The 20,444-nt window shown below is 49.3% G+C and overlaps 1 protein-coding gene across 2 annotated transcripts in view; it reads right to left on the reverse strand.

Annotated features, from left to right (window-relative positions):
* The window catches only part of xylb (xylulokinase homolog (H. influenzae)), a 273,474-nt gene that overhangs the window by 15,232 nt on the left and 237,798 nt on the right, over positions 1-20,444 (reverse strand). The window contains exons 17-18 of one of the 2 annotated variants that reach the window (XM_085987477.1): positions 18,933-19,020; positions 7,890-7,984 (exon numbers count right to left, since the gene is read on the reverse strand). In XM_085987477.1, the coding sequence (XP_085843603.1) occupies positions 7,890-7,984; positions 18,933-19,020 (183 nt within the window). Of the gene's footprint in view, positions 1-7,889; positions 7,985-18,932; positions 19,021-20,444 lie in introns of those variants that run through there. The other variant, XM_085987479.1, reaches the window with a different exon arrangement.

A 20,444-nucleotide genomic window follows, 5' to 3' on the forward strand; every position in this document is an offset into this window, starting at 1 on the left:
TTGAATATATTTAATGAATTGGCCTCTACTGCCTTCTGTGGTAGAGAATTCCACAGGTTCACCACTCTCTGGGTGAAGAAATTCCTCCTCATTTCTGTCCTAAAAGGCCTACCCCTTATCCTTAGACTGTGACCCCTGGTTCTGGATTCCCCGACCATCGGGAACATCCTCCCTGCATCTAGTCTGTTCAGTCCTGCCAGAATTTTATAAGTTTCAATGAGATCCCCTCTCATTCTTCTGAACTCCAGCGAGTACAAGCCCAATCGACCCAATCTCTCCTCATATGTCATTCCTGCCATCCCAGGTATCAGCCTGGTGAATCTTCGCTGAACTCCTTCCATGGCAAGAATATCCTTCCTCAGATAAGGCGACCAAAACTGCACACAATACTCAAGGTGTGGTCTCGCCAAGGCCCTGTACAACTGCAGCAAGATATCCTTGTTCCTGTCCTCAAGCCCTCTCGCTACGAAGGCCAACATACCATTTGCCTTCTTAACCGCCTGCTGCATCTGCATGCTTACCTTCAGCGACTGGTGCACAAGGACACCCAGGTCTCGTTGCACTTCCCCTTCTCCCAATCTATTGCCATTCAAATAATAATCTGCCTTCCTGTTTTTGACACCAAAGTGGATAACCTCACATTTATCCACGTTATATTGCATCTGCCATGCTTCTGCCCAATCACCCAACCTGTCCAAATCATCCTGGAGTTTCTCGGCATCCTCCTCACAGCACACACGCCCACCCAGCTTTGTGTCATCTGCAAATTTGGAGATATTACATCTAGTTCCCTTGTCTAGATCATTAATATATATTGTGAATAGCTGGGGTCCAAGGACCGATCCCTGCGGTACCCCACTAGTCACTGCCTGCCACTCTGAAAAAGACCCGTTTATTCCAACTCTTTGCTTTCTATCTGCCAACCAGTTCTCTATCCAAGTCAATACCTTGCCCCCAATCCCATGTGCCTTAACTTTACACGCTAATCTCTTATGTGGGACCTTATCGAAAGCCTTCTGAAAGTCCAAATGCACCACATCCACTGATTCTCCCTTATCTATTTTACTAGTTAAATCCTCAGAAAATTCCAGCAGATTAGTCAAGCACGATTTACCTTTTGTAAATCCATGTTCTATGCTTTCTATGACTTTAATATCCTTTCTATAATGGGGTGACCAAAAGGTTCGCAGAGTACTATAACTGAGGCCTGACCAATGTTTTGCATAAATTGCTCGTTATTTCTTTACTCTTGTACTATTAAATTGATAGCTGGGATTGGGTACCTGAGTCTTTTTGACCTTTTTGAATCCTATTGGCCTTGTTGATGGCTTTCTCCACATGCAGGTTAGATGAGCGTTATTGGGAGTGCAATACAGTTTTTCAGGAAATTATGTATTTGAACCTGAGGTCTCCCTGCTCTCCACACCCTTCAGTATCTTCCATTAAGTATATACTTGTGTTTTCTCACAAAATGGAGCACCTCACACTTATCGATATTAAATTGCATCTGCCACCTACCTGCCCATTCCACTATCTTGTCCATGTCTTACCACAGTCTTTTACAGCTCTCCTCACTGTTTGCCAAACCTCTCGTTTTTGTCTCCTCAGCAAATATCAAGATTATATTCCCTATAACAAAGTCCAAATTATCTATTCGTCAGGGTTAGCCCTGTAAGACAGTTTAATGAGCGGCTCCCAGCCTCATTATATTTAATTCACCAACCCACCTCCTGGGAGTGGGTTGGGTGTCCGCCTCCGTTAAACCCGAAAGTGGGTAGGTCGGAAGTGGGTTGGGTTTGGGTTTGGGTTTGAGATTTAAACATTTTTTTCCCCAAATCCACCCATTTTTGGGATTAAAATTATCTCGTGAACTCTGTTTCCCTCTCCACCTGCTGCGTGTTTCCAGCATTTTCAGTTTTTATTCCAGATTTCCAGCATCCGCAGAATTTTGCTTTTGTCCAAATTGTCTAGTTTTAATTGAGAACAAAAGTGGGCCTAGCACTGTCGCTCGGTACATCACTTTCAACCCTTCTGCAGACGTGCATTTCCACGAAAACAGACACAGAACATGCTGGAGACACTCAGCAGGTCAGGCAACATCTGTCAAGAAAACATGACACGGTTGGCTTTTCAGGTATAAAATCTTGCTCAGAACTGAAAGATGCTACAGATGAACAGCATTTAAGAAGGAACAGAACAAGGGAAAGGGAAATAGGAATAAATACAATCGCACACAGGAAAAATCATGGCATGACATGAGAATTAGAAAATGGTTAAAGGGCAGAAGTGAAATGTGCAGGAAACAAAAGGAGATGTAATGAGATAAATTTAAAAAAATAAAAGACACATACAAGACACCGAGAATGTGAGAAGAGAAAAGAAAAAAAAAGACTTGCATTTATATAGCACCTTTCACAACCTCAGGGCATCCCAAGACCAATGAAGTACTTTTGAAGTGTAGTCACTGTTGTAATGTAGGAAATGCAACAGCCAATTTGCACCCAGCGAAGTCCCCAAAATAGCAATGAGATAAATGACCATATCATCTGTTTTAAGTGTTGGTTGAGGGATAAATATAGGACAGGACACCGGGGATAACTCACTTGCTCTTCTTCAAAATAGTGCCATGGGATCTTTTACATCCACCTGAGAGGGCAGACGAGGCCTCGGTTTAATGTCTCACCTGAAAGACTGCACCTGTGACAGTGCAGCACTCCCTCAGTACTGCACTGAAATGTCAGTGTAGATTATGCGCTCAAGCCTCTGGAGTGGGACTTGATCCCACAACTTTCTGACTCAAGAGGTGACAGTGCTACTCACTGAGAAGTGGGATGGGTAAGTGGAATGGGAATTATGAAAAACTGGCAACGTGGTGGAGGTTCCAGCTGCCCAGACGTGTGGTGGAAGAAAAGTCGGTTGACACCACGATTGCAGATCACGCCACCAGCACAGTGTTTCGATGGGAGGGGGAGGGTGTGGGGGGGAGGGAGGCGGGGGGCGGTGGTTGGAGGTTACCTCCAGCATCACCTTCCACATCTCCAGAAAAGCCACTAAACACCCATCCCACACTGTCAACACCTATCACAGGGGAGAAAATGGTTACGGTCTGAAGTTGTTGAAGTCAACATTATGGCCAGGAGGTTGCAAAGTGGCCAGTAGACAGATGTGGTGCGGTTCCTCAAGCTTGTGTTGAGCTTCATTGGAACAGTGTAGAAGGCCAAAGTCAGAGAGGTCAAAGTGGTAGTAGGACAGAGAATTGAAAGGGCAAGAAACTGGGAGTTCTGGGTCATACTTCTTGATTGCTGTTCATCTGTAATATCTTTTAGTTCTGAGGAAGAGTTTATACCTGAAGTGTCAACTACCTTGTTTTCTTTTAACAGATGCTGCATGACCTGCTGAGTGTCTCAAGCGTTTTCTGTTTCAGATTTCCAGCATCTGCACTACTTTGCTTTCGGTTCATTTGCCCTAACTCCTTCTCCTGTTTGTGAGCCAACTATCTATCCATGCTGCTCCATTTCCGTTCATACCATACACAAAGATAGTCTTCTCACTTGGGAAATAAGGTTTCCACCAATAAATTCAAACTACTCTATACATGTATAATAAGCACACATTGCAGATAAGGAAAGCAGCTTTCCAGGTTGGATGTCTGATCATATTGTGCAAAACCTGTAGGTTAGCCATATATTTAAAAAAAGAAAGACTTGCATTTATATATCGCCTTTTATGACCCCATGACTTCCCAAAGCGCTTTACAGCCTAGGAAATACTTTTAAAGTATAGTCACTGTTATAATGTAGGAAACGCAACCAATTTACGCACAGCAAGCTCCCACAAACAGCAATGTGATAATGATCAGATAATCTGGGTTTTTCTTTTAAAGAGATGTTGATTGAGGGATAAATATTGGCCAGGACTCCAGGGATAACTCCCCTGCTCTTCTTCGAAATAGTACCATGGGATTTTTTACATCCACCCGAGAGGGCAGACAGGGGCTCCGTTCAATGTCTCATCCGAAAGACGGCACCTCCAACAGTGCAGCACTCACCTGCACCTCCCTCAGCACTGCATTGGACAGTCAACCTAGATTTTTGTGCTAGTCGCTGGAGCGAGACTGGGAACCCACAACCTTCTGACTCAGAAACGAGAGTGCTACCAGCGGAGCCACGGCTGATAATGTCCATATTATACATTTTTATTAAACTTCCTTATTTTAAAAAGATTATAATTTCCAGTTTAAAGTTCTTCCAGTCTCTCCCAATCAGGAAAGGAAAGTGCCCCTTCACAGGTCTCTCCCACTGCCATTCTCCAACTGATTGTTGGACAGATTTGGCCTGGACTACTTTGGATTGAATTGAGCTGAATATCTGGACCAACCCCCACTCACCAGTGTGTGTCTCAAATCAGCATAATACAAATAAAAGGTATACATATAGCCATTAAAAATGAATAATTTTATATTTACAAGCTGTGCAACTCAGGAATGACAAGGACACACAAGTTATGGCCAGCCTCTCAGCTGAAATAAAAAATGCATTAGAGAAACCTCCAAATATTCTATTTGTAACACGAATGTGATTCATTAAAAGTAATAGCTTTTTAAAAATGTAAATATTAACTTGTTCTTTTCCAGAAATGGTAAATAAACTAGTCAAAGATCATATGGCACGAGATGGTGGATTGTATGTAGGAAAACTGAACCAGCTGAGAGCTGGGAAGGTGACAGAGGGGAGCGTATGATGGGGAGGTCTTGTCGTGTTCATGGCCGTGATGAAGGACTGACTGGCCTAGAAATTCAGTTGGGGCGCCCAGCTCGCCTGGGTGCCGGAATTACCGCTGCGCGCGGAGCCACTTGCGCCAGCGGGAAATTTAGTTTCAGCGCCCCAAGTTGAAGCCGGCCACTAAACAAGGGTTTCGGCGCCCCGCTTGGGGCGCTGAAACTGAATATCTGCGTGTAAAGTGCCGCAGCGCCACCCGCTGCGGCACGGCAGCCTGCGGTACTGCAGGCCTTCCTCTAATTCTTAAGGGGGAGGTGCCTGCAACAGCGCGATCCCCGCTCGCGAGTGCCGGCAAATGAGCCCGGCACCAAGGAGAAGTGCCGGGCTCTCTGGAAACAGCCGGCAATGCCGCGGGGGGGGGGGGGGTGTAGGAGGCCGGGGAAGGAGGTGCGGGCAGGCGGCCGCCGAAAAAGCGGCCGGCCGCACCTCCACCTTAAATCGCCCCAGTACCAGCACAGGTAGGCCCCGTGTACCGGTCGCTGTTTGCGGCCGGCGCGGGCGAGGCGGCAGCAACCAAATATGGCCAGCGGGGCGATAGCGGGGCGCTGCGCACACCGATGACGTCATCGGTGGCGGCGCAGCGCTAATGGCTAACACCGCCATTAGCGCCCCGCTAAATATCGCGGTAGGTTTGCACAGTGGCGCAAAAGCCCTCTTTGGGCGCAAACTGGTGGCGCAGGCCACTGAATTTCTAGGCCACTGTTCCTTAAGTGTCCACTATGTCTGTTATTTATCAGGAACTTGCATATTTTGCAAAGCTTCGCTTTAAATTCCACATACTTTGCACTCACCCCATTCACAATATTGTAGAAGTATTACAACTCATATCCAGAGATTAGTGTTTCTCTAATTCAGGCAGACTGGAGAGATTATTGACTGAAAAAAAATGAAGAGAACAGCACAAACAGAAAGTAAGAAATAATGGACCCCGTGTGTGGATTTGTCTTGTCAAAGAAAGGCTAGGGGGGGATGACTCAGGAACAAAACTGAAGGTCAGTTCCATCGATTGGCCAGCCTGCCCTCAATCTGGCAAGTTAGAACACCAAGAGGTCGATCATTGTTATTTAATCACACTTTAAAGGTTTTTACCTTTTAAGATCTGCATTTGTTTAAAGTATTTTCTAACTGCACTACCAAATACTGCATTGCTCACACAATCCTTCTTCTTCTTAGGCAGTCCCTCGGAACCGAGGATGACTTGCTTCCACATTAAAAATGAGCTCGCATGTGGCTGATGAGTCCAATGCGGGACCTACAGTCTCTGTCACAGGTGGGGCAGACGGTGTTTGAAGGGTGGGGTGGGTGGGGTGATGCAGAGACACAGAGTGCCCGCAGCGTCTGGTCTGCACTCAAGGCCTCCATAATCAGCACCTGTGAAGAGACGCTCAGTCACTCAACCAGGAAATACCAAGACTGGTTCGACGAGAATGACCAGGAGATCCAGGAGCTAATAAGCCGCAAGCGCAAGGCATTTCTGATCTGGAAACAGCAACAGAACTCGAGAGCAAGAAAGCAGCTCTACAGAAGCCTGAAAGTCGAGGTCCAACAAAAAACTCGCGACCTAAAGAACAGATGGTGGGTGGAGAAAGCGCAGGAGATCCAGCAGCTAGCCGACAACCACGACGTGCATAGATTCTTTAGCGCAGTCAAGACCATTTGCGGCTCAAGTACCCAAGGCCCTTCCCCACTGCAGGCCAAGAACGGAGAGGTACTCATCAAGGACAGGGAAGCAGTCAGTGCCCGCTGGAAGGAGCACTTCGAAGATCTCCTTAACCACGACTCTGTCTTCGACACGAGTGTCCTCAACTCCATCCCACAGCATGCTACCCGCCACCATCTCAGCACAACCCCAGCCCGGCATGAGGTTGAAAAGGCCATACGACAACTGAAGAAGAACAAGGCCTCGGGAGCAGATGGAATCCCCGCCGAGGCACTAAAGCATGGCGGAAAACACTACTGGTGCGAATTCATGAACTCATTTCTCTTATCTGGAAGGAGGAGAGCATGCCAGGGGATCTCAGAGACGCCGTAATTGTGACCATCTTCAAGAAAGGTGACAAGTCCGATTGCGGTAATTACAGAGGAGTTTCCCTGCTGTCTGCCACAGGGAAAGTCATCGCAAGAATCCTCCTCAATCGTCCAGTGGCCGAAGAGCTCCTCCCAGAGTCGCAATGCGGATACCGCCCACTAAGGGGCACAATGGACATGATCTTCACCGCACGTCAATTACAAGAGAAATGCAGGGAACAGCACCAACCGCTGTACATGGCCTTCTTTGATCTCACAAAGGCCTTCGACACTGTCAACCGTGAGGGATTATGGAGTGTCCTCCTCAAATTCGGCTGCCCTCAAAAGTTTGTCACTATCCTCCGCCTGCTTCACGACGACATGCAAGCCGTGATCCTGACCAACGGTTCCACCACAGACCCAATTCACGTACGAACCGGGGTCAAGCAAGGCTGTGTCATCGCACCAACGCTCTTCTCAATCTTCCTTGCTGCAATGCTCCATCTCACCCTCAGTAAGCTCCCCACTGGAGTGGAGCTAATTTACAGAACAAACGGGAAACTGTTCAACCTCCGTCGCCTCCAGTCCAGATCCAAGGTCGTCCCATCCTCTGTCGTCGAATTCACACAATCAGCTCACTGCTGGAGAACATTAGACTACCATTGACCTGATTGTGGCTAGTTCAGCTCAGATGAGGACAGCTCAACTGATAACAAACCTGTTCTGCTTTCAGATGACGTCTGATTGTGTAAACGTCACAATGATGTCTGCTTAAATGTAAATGTTGGGTCTTGGGCAGTGCAGGAATTAATGGGAGGGAGTGAGGAAAAATCAGCCAAGGTTCCCACTTCTGATTGCTATCCCTGCTGGAAAGTGCACACGTGGAGACCAGTGAGGATAAGGTGGAATTTGCGACACCCTGTATGATAGAATAGCCTGACAATACTCATTTTTTAGGCTCAGTGACCACTTGGGTGAGGTAGTAAAGGTGCTGCTCATGCATGTGGAACCATATTCAACTATGTGAGGATAAAAATTGGAGGAAAGCGATTAAAATCAATATATATCTTATTCTGAGGGTATCTTTTTCTCTCTCACACTCACCTTATCTGTTTCACAGGTGGGGGTGACTGCCAGCTTTGGCGCTGGTGCCATTTTCATGGTATTTTCGAAGGATTGTCCCGATGCTACTTGCAGTCCTGGAACACAAATAAAATAACATAGAAACAGAGCAGCAAGTGATGTTTTAGGTCTAATAGTTTATTTAAAAACTATCAAGCACCAGAAATATAAGAACATAAGAAATAGGAGCAGGAGTAGGCCATACGGCCCCTCGAGCCTGCTCCGCCATTCACTAAGAACATGGCTGATCATCGACCTCAACTTCACTTTCCCGCCCGATCTCCATACCCCTTGATTCCCCTAGAGTCCAAAAATCTATCAGCCTTGAATATACTCAGCTTCCACAGCCCTTGGGGGCAGAGAATTCCAAAGATTCACAACCTTCTGAGTGAAGAAATTCCTCCTCATCTCAGTCTTAAATGGCTTACCCCATATCCTGAGACTATGCCCCCTAGTTCTAGACACTCCAGCCAGGGGAAACAACCTCTCAGCATCTACCCTGTCAAGCCCCTTCAGAATTGTGTATGTTTCAATGAGATCACCTCTCATTCTTCTAAACTCCAGAAAGTATAGGCCCATTCTACACAATCTCTCATCATAGGACAGTCATAGAGTAATACAGCACGGATAGAGGCCCTTCGGCCCATCGTGTCCGCGCCAGCCATCAAGCCCTGTCTAATCTAATCCCATATTCCAGCATTTGGCCCGTAGCCTTGTATGCTATGGCATTTCAAGTGCTCATCCAAATGCTTCTTAAATGTTGTGAGGGTTTCTGCCTTGTGAGAGTCCTCCCATCCCAGGAATCAATCTAGTGAACCTTTGTTGCACTGCCTCCAAGGCAAGTATATCGGCCTAGAAATTCAGTATAGCCACTTTTGGGGCGGTAAAGTCGGGCGGGCGCTAAAGTTAGCGCCCGCCGGAAAGTGGAGGCCACTTCGCCGATATTCAGTAGCTTTGGCCAAGGAGTTTGGGCGAGCGCTGAAACTGGCGTTGCACCCCTATCTTTAGGCGCTAAGCCGGCGGTGCAGAGTGATAACGCCGAGGCCGGGCGCAGCGCAGGTGCGGTCATGTTTTGATTGACAGCAGACACCCTGACGCCGGCCAGCTCTTAAAGGGGGAAGGGTCGACTTGGTCTGCTGCCACGCCCTGGATAGTGGAGCCCTCCAGCTAGGCCTGAACACTGCTGCTGGACCCAAATAGCGCCTGAAGCCATGCAGAAGGCCCGTGAACGAGCGCAGCGCTTCTCAGAGCATGCTTTGAGGGTGCTGCTTAGGGGTTTGGAGAAGAAAAGAGATATCTTGTGCCCGGACAGTGGCAAGAAGGCTCCCAAGAGGCTGTACAGGAGAGCCTGGAGGGAAATCGCCCAGAGGGTCACAGCCAACAGCGATGTCCCCAGGACTGGTGACCAATGCCGCAAGAAGTTCAACGACCTCACTCGGTTGGTCAGGGTGAGTACCCTTTCCAGTGTCCTCCTCATCCTTGCATGTGCACCTCACATTATGGGCAAAGGGACCTCAAAGGCCTAATGGCCAGCCCTCCTCCAGCAGCTATGGCACTGGCATGATCATCAGTAGCACTTTCTGCACTTGACACACTGGCCAAGCTATTCGACCATGGGAGGCAGTGCACACAACAACAGGGCACCACACTGGCCAAGCTATTCCACCATGGGAGGCAGTGCACACAACAACAGGGCACCACACTGTACTTAGAGGCCGTCCTTTCTCTTGCAGGCCAAGCTGGCGCAGAATCTGAAGAGCCGGACTGTCACCGGGGGAGGCCGTGTCCAGTTCCAGGAGCTCAGTGACCTGGAGGAGCGCGTGGCTCGACTCATGCGTGCCCGGGTGATTGGCCCCGTTGCTATTGGAGATGCCGACCCTGTGCTGGGCCCCAATGGTAAGGACATGACCGTTTGGACCTCTCTCGTTCCCCTTGCGCTTCAGATCTACATCCTTTGCCACTGTCCCACCAATGCGCATAATGCCACCACTCATGCCTCCCTCGCTGACGCCCTGTCCTCACTCTAAAGCTACTCTTGCGCCTTCCTGCTTTCAGCTGGTGAGGAGGAGGTCCCTGAAGCTGCGAGTGTCAGTCCCTCGGAAGAGGAGGACGACGAGGACCAAGAGGAAGGCGGCACATCGGGGGAACCCTCATCCGCGCCAGGGGATGGCAATGGAGGGGACACGTCTTGCTTGGAGGAGAGCCAGGGGCAAGTGTTGCAGGGGGGTGTAGCTCCTGTGCCCAGTGGCGTCCAGCCACGTGGGAAGGGTCGGGCAGCACGGCTGCCTTCTCCCCAGAGGGGGGAAGTGTTGCAGGGGAGGGCAGTTGCTGGGCCCAGTGGCGTCCAGCCACGCGGGAAGGGTCGGGCAGCACGGCTGCCTTCTCCCCAGAGGGGGGAAGTGTTGCAGGGGAGGGCAGTTGCTGGGCCCAGTGGCGTCCAGCCACGTGGGAAGGGTCGGCCAGCTCGGCGGCCTTCTCCCCAGAGGGAGAGTCCAGCCTCCAGTCCGGAGACGGTCCTCGCCCAGGAGGTGCGCCTCCTTGATGAAATGTCCGCGGATTCGGAGCGGCGCCACACCGAGTTCACGGGGGTTGTGGGACAGTTGCCTCAGGCCATTGAGTCCCTGGCTCATAGTGTGGCCGATTTCGGGGACTCACAGGCCAGGGGTGTCGAACAACTCGCGGCAGCACAGGACGCGAGTCGAGAGTTCATGAGTGGTGCCGTGCAGACACTGGCTGGTCTGATGCGGGCACAGACCAGGGCAGTACGGGCACTCACTTCTGCCACACTCGCTGTGTCACGGACGCATCGCCAGGGCACCCGCCGCGCTGCTGCAGCACAGCGGTCTGGCCTTCACCAGATTGCTGCGCTTGCTGCAGTGCCAGCCCGGCCGAGTGCCAGTGTCTCTGGCGACCAGCGAGCGCCTGGCATCAGCCAGCTTGCCCCCATTGCTGCAGCCGCCACTGCCACTCCCCCAGCAAAGCTGCGACGAGCTGCTGGAGAGACTGATGCTGCCCAGCCACAGCTGCAGCAGTCAGCAGCCGGCCCCTCCAGGGCCGGACCTCGTCTAGGCCGACCCCCAAGGGCATCTGCCATCACGCAATGTGCCCCTCAGGCGCCTTCCCCCAGCCTTGCAACACCCACAGGGCCCAGGTTGAGGCGGAGCAGCAGGTCGGGCAGGGGCCGGAGAAGCCTGCACAAGGACTCGCCCTCTCGGCACACCAAGTAGAATGTGTTGCCAAATGTTTTTTTATATGGGGGTGTTTGTGTTCTGTATGGGGGGGGTTTATTTTGGTAAGGCCGAAGATGATGGCAAATGTTTTTTTAGATGGGGGTGTTTGTGTTCTGTATGAGGGGGTTTGTCTTGGTAAGGCCGAGGATGAAGGCCAATTGGATGGACAAGTTTTGTTATTCCTCCCCAGGTTGTGGGAGTGAGATATGTTTTTGACTGTTTTTTGGGGGTCTTGTCTGTTTTTGTGTTTCATGTGGGAAGGGCCCTGAGTTTGTGAAATAAAGCTTTTTATTTATTCAGCTTGTCCAAGTGTCATGTTTCAAGTGGTTGTTGCGTTAACCGGCTGAGGGCTTGCGGAGCGGCTGCATTCAGGTGCGTTCATTGCCACAAGCCATTCCCTGACAGGGGGCCTAGAAGTGTCGTTCAATAAGCCGCCGGCGGACGGCCCTTGGACCTTGTGGCTCCCTCCTGGGCTGGTACTCCTCCTCCTCCTCCTCCTCATGGTCCTCCTGCTCGTCCTCCTGAGGTGGTGGTCCAACGTGAGGTGGCAGTGCCTGAGTCCTGCGGATAGCCAGGTTGTGCAGCATGCAGCAAACGACGACGAACTGGGAGACTCTATCCGGCGAATACTGTAGAGATCCGCCGGAACGATCCAGGCAGCGGAACCGTTGCTTGAGGACGCCAATCGTTTGCTCTATGATGTTCCTTGTGGCTTGATGGCTTTCGTTGTATGCCTCCTCAGCAGGGGTCCTGGGCGCGCGGAGCGGGGTCATGAGCCATGTACACAAAGGGTAGCCCTTGTCCCCGATAAGCCATCCCCTTGGGGGAGGCTGTGCCTGGAACATGTCAGCCACAGTAGTCTGGCGCAGGATAAATGCATCGTGGCTGCTTCCTGGAAAGCGGGCATTGACAGCTAGGATGCGCTGCCTGTGGTCACACACCAGCTGTACATTGAGGGAATGGTAGCCCTTCCGGTTGCGGTAATCCTCGGCATTGTCGATAGGTGCCCGCATAGCCACATGCGTGCAGTCAATGGCGCCCTGCACCATGGGGAAGTCAGCGATCCTGGCAAATCCGACTGCACGCTGCTCCTGCCTCTCTAGGGTCATGGGGAAGGAGATGAATTGGTGTCTCCTTGCGAAAAGGGCATCGGTGACCTGCCGGATGCAGCGATGCACGGCGAACTGGGAGATGTTCGCTATGTCCCCAGCAGCGGCTTGGAAGGAGCCGCTTGCATAAAAGTTCAGAGCCACCGTGACCTTCACTTCCACCGACAGAGACGTCCTGCACATCAGCTGTGGACGCAGATCTCTGTGAAGCAGCTGGCAGATCTCTGCAACCACCTCCCTTCTGAAGCGCAGCCTCTTAACACAATGCGCGGCAGTCATGGTGAGATAGGACACCTGCTGGCGGTATTCCCTGAGTGGGTAAGGCCTACGTTGCCGACGCCTGATGGCCCCTCTGCGTCTAGGCATGGCTGCCCCTCTCACACAGCGTCTGCGAGCCCTTCGCACATAATGCTGGAACTGAGGGTTGGAACCCCATGCAGCCCCCATAATATACTTGCAAACAGTCAAATCACAATGAGTCAAATTTCCAAGCTCTGGCCAGAAGCCAAAAATACCTCTCCTATGTTGTCCCAAATCAGTAAGGTCTGTTCCTTGGTCTCTGTCCAGAAATCCAAAGCACTAAAGTCATTGCAGCAAAATGGCTGGCCTTTATACCTCAGTCTAAGTGCCCTTTAATTAGCGCTCCCCGAGGCCCGCAGGGCCTCTGCTGCGTTCCACTTCACAGTTCTTAACAGCGCCACGCCCACATTGGGCGGGTGCCACTGAAGTTCCGGTTTGGGGCACACAAACGGCGTTGCAAGACGAAATGACGTCATAAGGTGCGCGCGCAGCTGAGCGCGCACAAACACTTTGCGCCGGCGCAAAATGTCAACTGAAGTTGGGCGTAGGCGCAGATCGCTCTGCGCCCGGGCGCAAAGTGCCTAGCGCTCGAAATCTACTCCTCTTATGGCGCTAACGGCTGGCGAACGCAACTGAATTTCTAGGCCATCCTTCCTTAGATAAAGAGACCAGAACTGTGCACAGTACTCCAGGTGTGGTCTCACCAAGGCCCTGTACAACTGTAGCAAGACTTCCTTACTCTTATACTCCAACCCCCTTGCAATAAAGGCCAACATGCCATTTGCCTTCCTTACTGCTTGCTGTACCTGCATGCTAACTTTAGAGTCATAGAGTCATAGAGTTTTACAGCACAGAAAGAGGCCCTTCGGCCCATCGTGTCTGCGCCGCCCATCCATCCCTGTCCAGTCTAATCCCATTTTCCAGCATTTGGTCCATAGCCTTGTATGCAATGGCATTTCAAGTGCTCATCCAAATGCTTCTTGAATGTTGTGAGGGTTCCTGCCTCTACCACCCTTTTAGGCATTGAGTTCCACATTCCAACCACCCTCTGGGTGAAAAAGTTCCTCCTCAAATCCCCTCTAAATCTCCTGCCCCTTACCCTGAATCTATGCCCCCTTGTTATTGACCCCCCTACTAAGGGGAAAAGTTCCTCTTTATCTACCCTATCTATGCCCCTCATCATTTTGTACATCTCAATCAGGTCCCCCCTCAGCCTTCTTTGCTCCAAGGAAAACAACCCCAGCCTGTTTAGTCTTTCTTCATAGCTGAGGCGCTCCATCCCAGGTAACATCCTGGTGAATCTTCTCTGCACCCTCTCCAAAGCAATCACATCCTTCCTATAGTGAGGCGACCAGAACTGCACACAGTACTCCAGCTGTGGCCTCACCAGCGTTTTGTACAGCTCCATCATAACCTCCCTGCTCTTATATTCTATGCCTCGGCTAATGAAGGCAAGTATCCCATATGCCTTTTTAACCACCTTATCTACCTGTTCCGCTGCCTTCAGGGATCTATGTACATGTACACCAAGGTCCCTCTGACCCTCTGTACTTCCTAGGGTCCTACCACTCATTGTGTATTCCCTTGCCTTATTTGTCCGTCCAAAATGCATCACCTCGCACTTTTCAGGGTTAAATTCCATTTGCCACTTTTCCGCCCATCTGACCAACCCGTTTATATCGTCCTGTAGCCTGAGGCTTTCCTCCTCGCAATTTACCACCCCACCAATTTTCGTGTCATCTGCGAACTTACTGATCATACCTTTTACATTCTCATCCAAATCATTTATGTAGATCACAAACAAGGGACCCAGCACCGATCCCTGAGGTACCCCACTGGACACAGGCTTCCAGTCACAAAAGCAACCTTCGACCATCACCCTCTGCCTCCTGCCACTCAGCCAGTTTAGGATCCAACGCACCAAGGCACCCTGGATCCCATGGGCTCTTACCTTCTTGACCAGTCTCCTATGCGGGACTTTGTCAAAAGCTTTACTGAAGTCCATGTAAACCACATCCACAGCATTTCCCTCATCCACCCCCCTAGTCACCCCCTCGAAAAATTTAATCAGATTTGTCAGACATGATTTACCCTTGACAAAGCCATGCTGACTATCCCCGATTAATCCTTGCCTCTCCAAGTGGAGACTAATTTTGTCCCTCAGAATTTTTTCCAATAATTTCCCTACCACAGATGTTAGGCTCACTGGCCTGTAATTCCCTGGTTTATCCCTGCTACCCTTCTTGAATAATGGTACTACATTAGCTGTTCTCCAGTCCTCTGGTACATCCCCTGTGGCCAGAGAGGTTCTGAAAATTTGTGTCAGAGCCCCTGCAATCTCCTCCTTTGCCTCCCACAGCAGCCTGGGATACATATCGTCCGGGCCTGGGGATTTATCCACTTTTTGGCCTGCTAAAACCTCTAGCACCTCCTCCCTCTCAATGCTAATATGTTCAAGTATGTCACAGTCCCCTTGCCCGATTTCTATGTCTGCATCGTCTTTCTCCATAGTGAACACAGATGCAAAAAATTCATTTAAAACCCCGCCTACATCATCTGGCTCTACACACAGATTGCCACTTTGGTCCCTAATGGGCCCTACCCTTTCCCTGGTTATCCTCTTGCCCTTAATATACTTATAAAACATCTTAGGATTTTCCTTTATTTTGCTCGCCAGTGTTATTTCATGGCCCCTCCTCGCCCTCCTAATTTCTTTTTTAAGTATGCCCCTGCACTTTTTATACTCCTCTAGGGCTTCCTCCGTCTTTAGTCTTTTGTAACTGCCAAAAGCCCCCCTTTTATTTCTAATGCATTTTTGTATATCCCTTGTCATCCAAGGTTCCCTTTGCTTGTTGGTCCCACCCTTGACCTTTACAGGAACATGTTGGCGTTGTACTCTCTCTATTTCCCTTCTGAAAGTCTCCCACTGTTTTGATGTGGATTTTCCTATAAGTAGCTGCTCCCAGTCCACTTTGGCCAGATCCTGCCTTATCATATTAAAATCGGCCTTCCCCCAATTTAGAACCCTTATTTCCGGGCCGTCTTTGTCTTTTTCCATGACCACCTTAAATCTCACCGAATTATGGTCACTGTCACCAAAATGCTCTCCTACTGATACTTCCACCACTTGCCCGGCTACATTCCCCAGAATTAGGTCCAGTACCGCCCCCTCTCTTGTAGGACTTTCTACATGTTGGCTCAAAAAGCTCTCCTGGATGCACTTTAAGAATTCTGCACCCTCTAAGCCTTTCACACTCTGACTATCCCAATTAATATTGGGGAAGATGAAATCCCCCACTATTATTACCCTATTATTTTCGCACTTCTCTGAGATTTGCCTACATATCTGTTCCTCTATCTCCCCCTGACTGTTTGGGGGCCTATAGTACACTCCCAGCAAAGTGCTTGCCCCCTTTTTGTTTTTAAGTTCTACCCATATGGCCTCATTAGAGGAACCCGCTAATATATCATCCCTCCTTACAGCAGTAATTGACTCCTTAATTAATATTGCAACACCCCCTCCCCTTTTACACCCCCCTCTATCTCGCCTGAAGATTCTATACCCCGGAATATTGAGCTGCCAGTCCTGACCCTCCCTCAACCATGTCTCCGTGATAGCAACAATATCGTACTCCCATGTGTTCAACAACACTTTCAGTTCATCCACCTTATTTGCAAGACTCCTTGCATTAAAATAAATGCCTTCCAGCCCTGCCATATTCCCTTTTGCCTTCACATATTTGCTCTGCCTTCCCAGCTGACTTGTTTTTTCCTCTGTATTTGGCTGTAAATCACCCCCTACTATATCTCCACTCTGTACCCCATCCCCCTGCCAAGTTAGTTTAAACCCCCCCCCAGCATTGCTAGCAAACCTCCCTGCAAGGATATTGGTTCCCCTCTGGTTCAGGTGTAAACCGTCCGACTTGTACAAGTCCCACCTTTCCCAGAAGCAGACCCAGTGATCCAGGAAACTAAAGCCCCCCCCCCCCTGCACCATCCCTTTAGCCACGCATTCATCTGTTCTATCTTCCTATTCCTATACCCACTAGCACGTGGCACCGGGAGTAATCCAGAGATTACAACCTTTGAGGTCCTGCTCTTTAATCCTTCACCTAGCTCCCTAAATTCTTGCTGCAGGACCTCATCCGTCTTTTTACCTATGTCGTTGGTACCAATGTGGACCACGACCTCTGGCTGTTCACCCTCCCCCTCCAGAATGCCCTGCAGCCGCTCAGTGATATCCTTGACCCTGGCACCAGGGAGGCAACAAACCATCCTGGATTCACGTCTACGGCCACAGAAACACCTATCTGTTCCCCTTACTATAGAATCCCCTATCACTATTGCTCTCCCACCCTTTTTTCCCCCCTTCCTGGGCAGCATTTAAAAAATATTCTGTTTTTCTATTCCTCCTACCAAAGTGAATAACCTCACATTTCCCGACATTATACTCCATCTGCCAAAATCAGATAGCTGGGTGGTGAAGGATAGAGTACGAGAGCCTAATCTTTAGTTGCTTACAAGCCTTTATTTACATATAGTTGTTATGAAATGTTTTACACAGTATCTAACAATGGACAATTCAGCTCCCTTTTATATATTACATATGATTCATTTAGAATGCATTTATACTGTAACTTTAGCATCTAAAATTACAGGATCCCTTTAAGGGCTGCAGGTTAGGCCATTCAATGCAGGTACCAATTGGCGGAGAGTGCTCGGTGCATGCTCCACCCATCGGTATTTGAAAGTCGCACTGGGATCCTATTGATGTCATAGGATCTCAAATTGCATGGGCCAGTGAGAAACCCGCCTGTTTTCGCCCATTTCAAGGACCCCACCAAGGTGCCGGTGGCCCGGAAATCCGTTGGAACGGGGCGGTAAGTTCTCCCCTCCACTTCTCTTTCCGCTACTGCCCTGTCCCCAAGTGAAGAGGTGGATACAAATCGGCCCCGAAGTGCTGTTCCTTGAGCTTGCATCGAGCTTCATTGGAACAGTGGAGAAGGCCAAAGACAGAGATGTCAGAGCTAGAGTGGATGGAAAACTGAAGTGGCAAGCGACAGGGAGCTCGGGGCCACACTCGTAGACAGAACGGAGGTGTTCAGCAGAGCATTTACCTGCGTTTATTCTCCCTGATGCAGAGGAGACCGCACGGTGAAAAAGCAAATAAACTATAACAGGTTAGAGGAAGTGCACGTAAATTGCTGTCTGACCCAGAAGAAATGTTTGGGGCTCTGGACAGCGTTGTGGGAGAATGGTTGATGGGCAGGAGAGTAGGTGGTAGGGGAGATGGAAAAGTGAACCCGGGTGGCAAGGAGGGAACAGTCACTTTGGAAAACGGAGAATGATGGGGAAGTTAAGTTTACTGGTGAAATTATATTGGGAGGTGGTAGAAAATGATCTGTTGATTGTGGAGGCTGGTGGGATGGTGAGAAGGGGACCCCATCACGGTTCTGAGAGCAGGAAGTGGGAGGGCAGGAGCAGAAGCACAGGAAATGGGATGGATTCAGTTGAGGGTCCATGGATAATCCGGGTGGTGAGAAAGAACTCTACTGGTTGCCATTTTTAGTAATATCCTAAATATATTCACAGAGATTTCCTCTGGTTAGTATTTCTGGGGAAATTATCATCAAGTTGTTTTAGGGCAATTCTCCCCTTCCCTACCCCAACACAATAATAAATAGTAGAGTCAAGGCCACTGAACTATGTTATGGAGGCCTGGTGGTTCCGTTGACAAGTTTGCTGTCCAGTGTAGCACTGAGTCATACAGACAGAAAAGGTTGTGGTTTGATGCATGATCTGTGCTGATCTCAGACAGGCAGCAGTATGGCTTGGCTGTAGAACTGCACTCGAGCATGAATCAGTGCATTCAGAAGGAGAGAAAAAATCCCTGTCCTGCATTAATATTAATGAATTAACTAACATTAATAGGGAAATAATGAATTAACTAACATTAATAAGGAATTCAGGAGAAACTTCTTTACCCAGCGAGTGGTAAGAATTGAACTCGCTACCACAGGGAGTAGTTGAGGCGATTAGCATAGATACATTTACGGGGAGCCTAGATAAACACACGAGGGAGGAAGGAATAGAAGGATATGCTGATAGGGTTAGATGAAGAGGGGTGGGAGGAGGCCGTGTGGAGCAAACCGTTGGCATAGACCAGTTGGGCTGACTGGCCTGCTCTGTGCAGTACATTCTATGTAATATACAATATATATGGGTATGATGTATTGAAAAATTGTAATCACTGAAACTAGAAAGGGAGATGAAAACATGCACATCACAAACTTGTAATCTAACTAAAAGAAAATTCTAAGCTCTTTTTTCACATGGCTTGACCCATTACTTGGGCTAGTCATTCAGAGTGCTCAGCTTCTACGTACCATGTTTTGCTCTGTAAGCACATCCCAGGCATGCTGAATTAGCTGTGTCTATTGTGTACACTGGGGCATTGAACACATCTGCCAAGACCTGCAAAATCAACAAACAGGTGGTGACTAGGTATTCCCTGTTATTGCAGCTCAATGCAGCAGTCCTGCAGAAGTACTGGCGCCACACACAGTCACACCAGAGACCATGGCTGTGTAGGGCAAGAGGTGTCATGCGACGTGGAAGGGAATCAGGCAGCCCTTTGAGGAATGAATCATAGGACTTAAGGGGAAAAAAACCACACACAGGTTTCGTATCATACAAATCATTAATTAGAAGAGAAAACAATTACTTTTTAATTGTATAAGAAACCTCAGTGAAGGCAGAAGATGGCTCATGATGTATAATAGCAACATTGAAATCGGTGAGAGAGAAGACAAATCATGAAGTAATGGTTAGGTGAGATCAAGCCTTGGTTATAGGAGGAGCGGGGAGGTATGGAGTGCCACAGTATTGAGACCCTGGAACAGAATAAGTTAGAATAAGAGGCAGTGCAATGAGTCTTGATTTCAACACAGTGAGGATGCAAGGAGGAGGAAGTATGTAAAATATACTAAATGTGGGTTGGATACAAGGAGCAGAGTTTTGCCTTGTAGGGTTATCTGGAGCCAAGTGCGAAAAATATCAGCTCCGATCTTCCGTCATTGGGTGTTGGAGATATCTTGACCCAGAAAGTTCTTCTCTCCCAATCAGAAGGAGGATAGTCACTAGCTCAGAACTCCTCACTCCCGGCATGGTGAGAAACATTATGGCCGGAATTTTTACCGTGGAGTTGGGTCGGGTGCGGCGGGCCGCATAGCAGGTCGGGAACGCGATGTTCTGCTCAGCGCGTTCTTCAGGGCAACTTTAACTTAATGGCCCCACTTAAAGCAGTCACGCACATTTCCCGGCCCAAATAAATTGAGCGAGTCTAATGATGTCATCGCTGATGCGTTTCCAGCGCCGATATTTAAAGCAGCCTTGCACTCAACTCATTTGAAGGTTGCTAGAGGAGTGTGGAAGCTGAAATATAAAGGTCTGAGTACTGTTCCAAACCATCAATGATGGATAGTCAAAGGCAGAGGGCCCCGATTTTCTGACGCATCCTTGCATACACTGGTGGAGGCAGTGAGAGCACGCAGGGAGGTCTTGTTCTCTGCAGATAGGCACAGGAGTCCTCTCAAAGACACCAAAAGAGCCTGGCTGGAGATAGCAGAGGAGGGCAACAGCAGGGATGTGGTCAGGAGGACCTGGATCCAGTGCAGGAAACGATTCAATGATCTCATGAGGTCAGGAAAGGTGAGTGCAATGCCACACTCACCTTCATCCTGATGTGTCTGTCACCACATCCCCATCACTCTGCCTTCCCAAGCCTACTCCTGCACAGCATTCCTCACACCAACATACTTTGCATGTCCACCCATCCCTCTCTCTCTAGGTACATACTCACATCCCCATCTGACTAACCACCCCTGACAGTCATCCTC

This window comes from Somniosus microcephalus, chromosome 5, assembly GCF_052327205.1.
Source record: "Somniosus microcephalus isolate GS21.2 chromosome 5, FLI_Smic_1.0, whole genome shotgun sequence".
Classification (NCBI taxonomy): domain Eukaryota; kingdom Metazoa; phylum Chordata; class Chondrichthyes; order Squaliformes; family Somniosidae; genus Somniosus; species Somniosus microcephalus.